Here is a 10,352-nt window from a genome sequence, read left to right on the forward strand (position 1 = left end):
CCCAAACCTTCACAGACTTCGTTCACCGGCAATCCACAATGTCTCTTGGATGCTCAGAACGCGACGCCTAACCGGCTGGAGGATGCACAGTCCTCAAGTGTAATAAGTCTTCAGATCACACAGACAAGAAGACTTAAGTGATGCCTAATTCTCTTTGGCTCTGGGTGGTTAGGGCTTTATCCTCGCAAGGAATTCTCTCTCAAAGGCTTCCTTCGAGGTGGGTTGCTCTCAAACGACAAAAGTCGTACTCTGAATCTGAGTAGCCAACCGTTTATGGTTGTAGGGGGTGGGCTATTTATAGCCACTTGGCAACCCGACCTGATTTGTCCGAAATGACCATGGGTCACTAAGGAACTGACACGTGTTCCAACGGTCAGATTTCAAACTCACACGGCAACTTTACTTGGGCTTCAAGCAAAGATGACTTGCCCGACTCTGGACAAGATTCGCTCTCAAAGTCTTCACTCGAAGACATAGGTTTTGTTTAAGCATCACTTTAGTCATTCTGACTGGTTCTCTTGGACCCCACTTAACAGTATGGTGGTTCCTATGACTCAACACAGAAGAAAGAGAACTACGAAAGATCTAAGTCTTCGAGCTCCATAGGCTTCATGTGGTGTCTTCTCTTGTCATAGTCTTCAATGTGAATATCTTCATATACCACCTTTGACTTCAATGTCTTCATACATTTTTAGGGGTCATCTCTGGTAGGAAAACCGAATTAATGAGGGACCTCTACCTGTGTTATCCTGCAATTCTCACAAACACATTAGTCCCTCAACTAGGTTTGTCGTCAATACTCCAAAACCAACTAGGGGTGGCACTAGATGCACTTACAGAGAGTTATATAATAAAGAGTAGTTTGAGTTTTGTTGTTTCACCTTCTTGTTTCAATCTTAGCAATAATAAAATTTCATATGCTAATCCCATGGGGAGTAATGACTTCACATATAATAAGTATAATTGGTAAAATTTATTGGAAGTTAACAAACATAGTATTGGTCATTGATGCAATTCATGAAAGAATAATAAGGGAAGAGAGATTTCACATATAGATATACTACCTTGGACATCTTTTATGATTTTGAGCCTCCATTAATTATTTTAAGCTCGATCAAATAGTTGATGTTGGACAAGGAAGACAATGTAATGGGTTATGTTTGCTTATATTCACATAGAAATTATATTGTCATGGATCCTCTAACATGTGGTGCTTGCTCATAATCTTTTGCTAGCCAAAATTTCGTACAAAGTTGAGATGATACTAGTGCATCCAAAAACCCTTAAACCCGGTTTCTTGTCATGAGAGTCCACCATATCTACCTATGGATTGAATAAGATCCTTCGAGTAAGTTGTCGTCGGTGCAAAGCAATAAAAATTGCTCTTAAATATGTATGATCTTTTATTGTAAGGGAAAATAAGCTTTGTACGAACTTTTGATGGTAACGCAATTAAAATGGCGGGCTGCATAATAAAGGTTGCGATCATAAGGGGCAATATAAAGTAACATTCCTTTGCATTAAGAGCTTGCGCGTCCAAATTAAGAAAGTACATGACAACCTCCTCTGCGAAGGGCATATCTTTTACTTTTTAGCTTTTACTTTTATGCAAGAGTCAATAGTATTCATTCTTATTCCGGCCTCAATTATTCTCCACTTAGAAAGCATCATGTGGTAAATAACGATTCAGGCACATATATCATGTTGGATATAGGTAATCATGAGTTATTATTGTTGATATTATCCCCGAGGTAAATAAGTTGGGAGGTGAAACATTAAACCCCCATCTTCCCATGTGTCTGACTGAAAAGTTTGTTCTAAAAATATGCTTTGAGTGTCAGAAATCATGGAAGACTATATGATAGTTGAGTATGTGGAATTTGCTAAACCAAAAGCTCTTACAGAGACTCTTCCTGATGAATAGTAATTGTTTCAGTGACTGAGAACATAGTTTGTTAGTTTTCAAGAAAGTTTATTGTTTATGCTTTAGCATGTGAATGAATTATCAATTGATCATGAGAAGTGTTATGAGGAATAATTGTTGCTATAATAATGAGCATGATGCTATTTTGTTTTATCGACACATCTATATAAACATGTGGTCATGATTATTGAGCTCGGCATTCGCTTGAGGGCAAGCGGGGTCTAAGCTTGGGGAAGCTTATCCATCCATTTTCAATTATGTTTTCCTACTGTTAATTATAATGTTTTTTGATAATTATTTCACTTTATGATGCAATTCTAATGTCTTTTCTCTCTTAATATGCAAGATATACATGAAGAAGGAAATTGCCGATAGCTGGAATTCTAGACCTAAAAGAGCTACAGCAGAGACAACTATTCTCCAGAGCTTCAAATGACCTAAAATTTTATGGAGAATTATCTTGGGATATATAAAAAATACTGGAAGAAAGAAGTACCAAAGAAGATCAACCATGGACCCATAAGGCAGGGGGCGCGCCCTAGTGCCTTATGGGGCCCATAGATGCCCTTTGGTGCCCATCTTATGCTATGAGGCCATTTGGCATAGAAAAAATGAGAGAATATTTTCGGACCAAAGCGTCGTCGTCTCAAGGCGGAACCTAGACAGGAACACTTTTGCTCTCCGGTAGAGCGATTCTACCGGGGATACTTCCCTCCGGGAGGGGAAAACGAAGCCATTGTCATCACCAACGTTCCTATCATCATGGGAGGACTCATCTCCATCAACATCTCACTAGCACCATCTCATCTCAAACCCTTGTTCATCTCTTGTATTCAATATTTGTCTCAAAACCTCAGACTGGTATTTGTGGGTTGCTAGTAGTGTTGATTACATCTTGTAGTTGATTCTAGTAGGTTTATTTGGTGGAAGATCATATGTTCAAATTTCTAATCATATATTATTCTCCTGTAATCATGAACATGAATATGATTTGTGAGTGGTTCCGTTTGTTCTTGAGGACATGGGAGAAGTCTTATTACAAGTAATTATGTGAAGTTGGTATGTGTTAAATATTTTGATGAGATGTATGTTGTTGTTCCTCTAGTGGTGTCGTGTGACCATCAACTACATGACATATTACCATGCTTGGGCCTAGGGGAAGGTTTTTTGTGGAGTATTAAGTAGATGATGGGTTGCGAGAGTGACAGAAGCTTAAACCCTAGTTTATGTGTTATTCCATAAGGGGCTAATTTGGATCCATATGTTTCATGTTATGGTTAGATTTATCTTAATTCTTTTTTCATAGTTGTGGATGCTTGCGAGAGGGGTAATCATAAGTGGGTTGTTTGTTCAAGTAAGAGCAGCACCCTATCACCGATCCACCCACATAACAATTTATCGAAGTAGTGAACGTGAATCTACTAAACGTGATGAACGTGACTAGACCAAATTCCCATGTGTCCTCGAGAACGCTTTGCTTATTATAAGAAATACTCTTGGCTTGTCCTTTGCAATATAAGGATTGGGCCACCTTGTTGCACCTTGTTACTTTGGTTACTTGCTACTTGCTACAAATTATCTTGCTATCAAACTATTTGTTACTACCATTTTATAACACTTGCTGAGAATACATTGTTGAAACCGCTTATCAATTCCTTCTACTCCTCATTGGGTTCGACATTCTTACTTATCTAAAGGACCACGATTGATCCCCTATACTTGTGGGTCACCAGTAGTCGCATGTGCCATCTTCCTTGGGGTATTGGCCCGTTCCACGGCCACGACCACGTCCACCTCCTATAGCACCACGTCCACGACCTCTGCCTCTTCCTCCACGTGCCTCTTCTAGCACTGTGAAACTAGGTAGCTTGTAGGTATTTGAAGACTAGCGCAGATGGAGAAGGAATACCGTGTCCGCACTCCTTGAAGATGCGTCCCATGTACCCGCAAACGAAGCACCAATCATACCAGACGCTCATACTTAACCACAAAGATATCCCTCTTATTTTCGCTGCCAGCAAGTCTGCACATTGATGTTCACTCTTACCCTAAAGAAATTTCCCTCGAAATCATGCGACTTTGGCTCAGTGTACACAAACTCCCCTACCTTCCGTGCTAGAGACTTGTGCAGAGGATAGTAGCCATCTAGAATATCTTGTATCTAAACAAATATATCTATTGTATCCAAAGCGAAAGGCAAGGGTTTCAAGAATCCATCATATGGTGATAGAATCACCGCATTTCCCTGGAAGGTCCAAGGTCCTTTCATAACTTCTTCCCAAATACTTAACCAAGAGAATTTTAGCGTGTACAAATTATCATTAAGTGGACGGATCTTCATCTCCTTTGTCAGATCCCACACGGCCCTCGTGTTTCTGTAGAACCAGTACTGACTATAGGGCTTCTCCATATGAACCCCGGTAATTACCATCCATCTAGTGGAATCCTCCGAGATCGCATCTTCCTCTTCAACAACCACGTCATCGGGGTCCTCCTCCGAGAGCACCAACTTTTTCATCATGGCCGCATCATCATCCATAGCGCCGGATCTTGACGTGCTTCCGGCCATCTTGAACCCTAGACCAAGAAGGAAACTTCCGTCGGGCGAGAAACCCTACCCCTATTCCTCCGAGACAAGGCCAGCCCGTGGATCAGCCCAAACTTGTCATGTTGGAGTCCGGGGGTGGGGAAGTGGATTTCTCAACAACACCGCTCGTGCGTCGTCGAGAGGAGGAAAAACCCTACAGAGAAGGGATTTATTATTATTTTGAGTTTTATTATTATTTTGAGTGCGCTCGTATTCAAAATCCACAAATATTGGGCGAAGATCGGACCTGACCATACAAGCGGTGATATCAGGCCCGACCACCATACGAACCTTTGGGCCAAGATCAGGCCCAACCTATCTGTTCCTTTCCTTCCCTCTTAGGTACGAGCGCCCAGGAAGCGACAACACTGCAAGGAAGACAGAAAAAGAAAGAGAGAAAGAAAGAAAGAAAAAGGCAAAGCAAGAGATGGGGTGCGGAGGCGGAGGAGATGCTGACGAAGGCAACGAGGCGAAGGGAAAGGAGGATGCGCTCGCATCCAGTAGGCTGCTCGATCCGGAATTCAAGCCCTCCAAGCTGTCCCAAGATCAGCTCGACAAGTTTAAGGTTTTCTTCTCTTACTTACAGTAGATTTCTCGAATGTTCAGTGCGAATCTTGTGGGGTTCATGATCCCCCGCAGGTGGATGGTTCTTTCTAACCGTTATAGGAAGCATATTAGTACTGTACTTTGGAAGGGCACACTAGGGCAGGGCAAAATTGGTCCCTCCCTCCCTCCCTGCTCCTCAATTACTGGAGGAAAATGTTCAAGCTGTAGGCTTTAATGTCAATGTCATAGTCATACAGAATGGCTGTAGCACCTTTGTCTAAGGGTGACATGTTGTGTTTTCTTCTTATGATGCCCTCATCGTTGCCATGAACCAATTTATCCAGATCTTTTTATAGAAAATTGTTAGGAATAGTTTCATTTGTTTCCAGCATATAAAACTGGTCTTATGAAGCGTAGAAACATTGCTGCATAGACATATCTTCAGCTTCTGAATTCTAATAGTTGAAGTGCTCGCCTTTTTGACCACATGACCGGACACGGAAGTGTTCCCATAGAGGAACAGAGCAGGCATCCAAAATCCAGTTGTTTTCCAGAGATTTTTAGCTGAGTCATTGACCGCTCGGCATCAAAATTTGAAGACAATAAATCTCCCAGATATTGTTAAGAGTGCAGTTTTTGTGTTTAGCACTTGTTGCAGTTAAAGAAAAAAAAACTTGCAAAATTCAAGGTCAAAACATAGAGGACACAATATTAGCTTTAGTTAGGAATCCTGCATACTGTACTTGCACTGTTGCACATTGATGAGTGTAACAAATGAGAAAACACGGCAAACAAAGAGAGAGAAATATAATACTATTAGCACTTCTGTGAAATGCCTATTTGAAACCTATTGTTGCTAGAGTTTGGATTGGATTATAGAAAAGATATTGTGCTAAACTGGATGTGATGTTTTTGTTTGGGTCATTTTTTTGTCTTGTGCCATACATATTACATAGATTGTTAATGAGATGCTGGTCTCGACAATTTCATTTGAGAAGTTCCAGTTGAAAAGCATAATTTCCCATCCTTAAGAATCTCAACCCTGAATTAAACGGCAAATTTCCAAACGTTTGTTCAGAGTGCTTCTATCCTTTTTTCTGAAGTTACCAACTCTTTAGTTTTGTTTTTATTTCGAGAAATACCAACTAAATTGTTTGATCTTTCATGTTACAGGAATTGCACAAGAAACGGCTACAAATAAAGGAAAAAACAAAATCCAAAGGAAAACCTAAAGGTATCTCTCTTTATGTATCTGTGATTACCTTGTGTTCAGTTTCTTTTTCTTTTCTTTTTTGCAGGAGATATTTAAGCTATTTGTTCATTGTATTTGAAATTTGTAGGAAGAACTGGGGAGAATACAAATGTAGCCAATGATTCTAAATTTAATAATAAGGATAAATCAATTGATAGTGCCGCAATAGATGTACAGCATACAACATCAACTACAGGAGCCCAAGCGGTATGTCTGGTTATACTTATGAAAATGCTTGGTTATCTTATTTTCATCTAAATTCGTGAAGATTGTTGCTTTTGCTTGGGCCTTTAATAGTAGCACAGCAAATTAGTTGCAGGAAAAGGGTTATCTGTAGAAATAAAGCTATTTACTGCAGAATTTTTATTTCTCAAGTCCCGGTAACGTATTTCAATTGGTCTTTAGGTCTTGAAATTTTCTCAGGTAATGGAACAAACTGCGATACCTCGATTTCTGCAGTTGTTGCAGCAAAATATATGCTGTTTTCTTATTTTTGTTAATACTCCCTTCGTTCCAAAATAAGGGTTCTGGTTTTAGTTCAGAGTAGGTGTCATGGGCTGATGAAGAAAGTGTTCTTGCCACGAAATGAACTAAAATTTAATGATTTAGATTCTTATTGGTTTTATCTAGAAGTGCCTGTTTGGTGTTGGCATCTGTCTATTTCTTACATAGTGTTTACCAAATAGGTTAAAAATGCAATATAATTGCAATTATAATACCTTTTGTGTCTTTGTCTGTTAAATGTACATTGACTCGATAGGATCAAAAGTTGATGTGTCCCTTTGTCTACGTTGATACCAGACTGAGTTAACTTTGTTGCTGTTCGGTTGTAATACAAGATACATTTACATCTTTAAGACATTTATTAGACTTCATATATTCAAGATCATTGATTTGATGCCATATCATCGTTTCTTCAAGGCCATTAATTAATTAACGGAATTCACAAATATCATTGTCATAAAAATAGCTTGATGATTTATTCCCACATATTTGCAGAATCTTGCACCGTCCCTGCCCTTGAGGAACAAAAGGAAGTTGCATTGGGGGTACTATTTCATCACTGTACTGTATCATACTACGTGGCAGCTTATGTTTTCCACTATCTCATGCAGTCTCATCTCTCATGCTACTCTCTACTTAGTTGCTATTCAGGCAGTTCATGTTCATCTTTTCATCGGAAAACTTCATTAACACTGAATTCCCTTAAATTTCACCTTTCATCATTCAAGAAGTTCATATACATTGTACGACTGAATCTGACAAAGAAGACACCATTTGACTTGCTATGAACAAAGTATAATGATTCAAACTGCAAATTACTAATAGACTATCTATAGGTTATTATGAGATTTCTTATGGTCAACTTAATCTGATGGACATGAGATAAACTCTTGTGAGAAAACTAAGGAAATCTGATTCGTAGGACGAGTTTTTCTCTTTCTTTTACCATGGTTCTAATGGAGCTGTGGTAAGCCAGCAAGGTGTGACATTTCTTATGGCCACCTCTCGCAAATGCTAACGTGCCAGCTTGCCACCACTTTTTGTGTGAAATGAAACAATTGGCTCTCACTCTTATCACCCATATGTCATATTTTCAGGCTTGATGTTAAAGAACGGTGGGAGAGGAAAGCGAACATGTGAATTTCTGAAGATCGTTTAAATTCTCGGAGCAAAGCAAACCCTCCATGTAAATGGGAAAAAAATCTTTATGCCTTCTTGATGACCTAGTTGAATGTATTCATCTTTCTGTTAGCAGGCAGAATAGCTGGGCGAAAGCCACAAGATCTAGGCCACAAATTTCCTGGTTTGCAGTTTTCTATCTGATGCCTTATGCAGGTTATGTAGCTAGATATTCCTATTTTAAGTACCTGTCCAGATCTCTTGTTGGGTACTTCAGGCCCACGCCGCGCAGGTTATAGAACATCCTGCTTAGCGAGACAGGGAAGGTATTGAAAATCCTGTTTCAAATGTTGTGTACGATTATGACATGCTGCTGTTGCTGCTTTTACAGCAAATTATAAGTTTGTCCCGGTTTATTTTACCTCCCTGAGCCCTTGTGGGCCACTTGCATGATGGCTTAGCTATTCTTCTGTTCTTACTATGATCTCCCTGAAGCGTCCAGATCAGAACTGAAAGTTATCTTGAACCTCTGTACATCCAGAGAACTAGGATGGGATTAAAAAAGCAAAGTAAGGGAAGAGTTGAGATTCACTCACATATTGCTGATGCCAAGATTGAAGAGGCCGACATACCTAATCTGAACGCTGAAATATACCCTGGCAGACAAACATCTGTTGATAATCTTGTGACGTGATCTCCTGTTATCCTGCCTTCAGATGATGTTATTTTAAGCCAGAATCCTCTGCATGACTAGAACGGAGTAGCTAAGAGAGAGAACACACAGCCCAGTTAATTGGGGGCAGTTAGGGTGGTTCGCAATCTTAGAGCCTCTTTGATTCGTAGGATTTTGAAAACATAGGAATAGGACAAGTGTAGGGTTGGAGTGGCATGCCCATTTGAATCCTATAGAATTAGCAATGATTGTTTGATGCCACGGGAAAAATAAAGGAATTGTAAAAAGAGGTTGGAGTGGATGTTAATTTTCCTATGAAACGTAGTATAGAAGATTCCATAGAAAAAATTCCTATGGGATCCAATCATATGAATCAAAAGACCAACATAGGAAAAAATCCTAAGGATTTCAATTCTCTAGAAATTTTATAAAATTCTTTTGAATCAAAGAAGCCCTTATCATGCGAAGTGCCATGGAGGTAGGTACTGGAATGGTTGTGAATCAGTCAGTGATGGTGGTGTTCGTCTCACGGAGACGGGAGAGGCTGCCATAACTGTCAGCTCAAGTGAAATGCTTGCTGCCTACTGAAAGAAATCCGACGAATGTCTTGATCAACTTCGTCCACCTCTGCCCTCTCACATGCCTCTTGAGAGCGCTTCGTGTCAGGACTCCTTTAGTTCGAACTACTGACTGGCTCTGTACAGATGGTGAGATCATGCACCACGCACATGAAGTTTAATTCAGTCGTTCGCACGGATCAGCGGCACGCATGTGTTGCGCACCGAACTCTCTATGTATCTCTCGATTCAGAAACAGAACACTGTAGAACTCTCTCAATTACAGTATGGAGTAAGCAACTAGCCCACCATACTTAGAAGAAAACCAAAATCACACCCCTTAATTACGTACAACCATGGAACGTATGGTATGGTTCTCATGCAAGGGTGCAATTATGTCAACTGGTATAAAATGGTCACCAGATGTCCAGATCTAATATGTGGCTATGCTTTACTTCGTTCATGTGGAGTCCACCTGAACCCGTGGCTCCAATTCAATAGGAAATAATCGCATGTCCACAACTTGACGTGCCACGATTAATAATAAATGAACATTCTAGTCGCGATTTCGCACTCCATATGCCACTTGTCTGCTGGGCCTGAGGACATGTTAACAATATCCGATTGTTTCCTTTGTTCCACTCTCTTTCGTTAGCAGATTTTTTCCCCTCGAAAAAGGAGGACTACTCCTTGCCTCTGCATCAAACAACGCACATAACCATTCTTTCGTTAGCAGATACGCATGACTACGGCAGATCGAAGTGTGAGGATGGCATGATTGCATCATTTTATAATTCGACTATATTACAAGCTTTTGTTGCAATTAAATAAACAAATACTCCCTCCGTCGCGGTTTAGAAGGCACAGTTAAATTTGCGTGTGTTTCCACAATAGACAAGGTTTAGGGCGCATTGCATTTATTTCTAGTAGCTAAGTAGTACTCCGTATACCATTTTTATATGCATGCGTAGTGTGAATGCTATTTTTTAACTCATCTCATAACCAATAAATAACTACCTAGGTCCCAGAGAATTTCCCCTTCTAAACCGTGACGGAGAAAGTATATAACTTGCAACAATTGATTATCGTGGGATAACATGCATTGAATGTGTGTGCATGTGTGCACAACAATGGTGCCTCGCAGGTATCAACGATGGATGCATCTGGGTTAGGTAAAACGAAGAGTGACT

The 10,352-nt window shown here is 40.0% G+C and overlaps 1 protein-coding gene across 1 annotated transcript in view; it reads left to right on the plus strand.

The window, feature by feature from the left end:
- LOC125546895 overlaps window positions 1–8,353 on the plus strand; it is a 48,313-nt gene extending 39,960 nt beyond the window's left edge. Inside the window, exons 2-6 of the mRNA XM_048710992.1 lie at window positions 4,715–5,076; window positions 6,231–6,291; window positions 6,398–6,516; window positions 7,309–7,358; window positions 7,911–8,353. Coding sequence (XP_048566949.1) covers window positions 4,715–5,076; window positions 6,231–6,291; window positions 6,398–6,516; window positions 7,309–7,358; window positions 7,911–7,953 — 635 coding nt within the window. The 3' untranslated portion in view covers window positions 7,954–8,353. The remainder of the gene's footprint in view (window positions 1–4,714; window positions 5,077–6,230; window positions 6,292–6,397; window positions 6,517–7,308; window positions 7,359–7,910) is intronic.
- The last annotated feature ends 1,999 nt before the right edge of the window (window positions 8,354–10,352 follow it).

Source organism: Triticum urartu, chromosome 3, assembly GCF_003073215.2.
Source record: "Triticum urartu cultivar G1812 chromosome 3, Tu2.1, whole genome shotgun sequence".
NCBI lineage: Eukaryota > Viridiplantae > Streptophyta > Magnoliopsida > Poales > Poaceae > Triticum > Triticum urartu.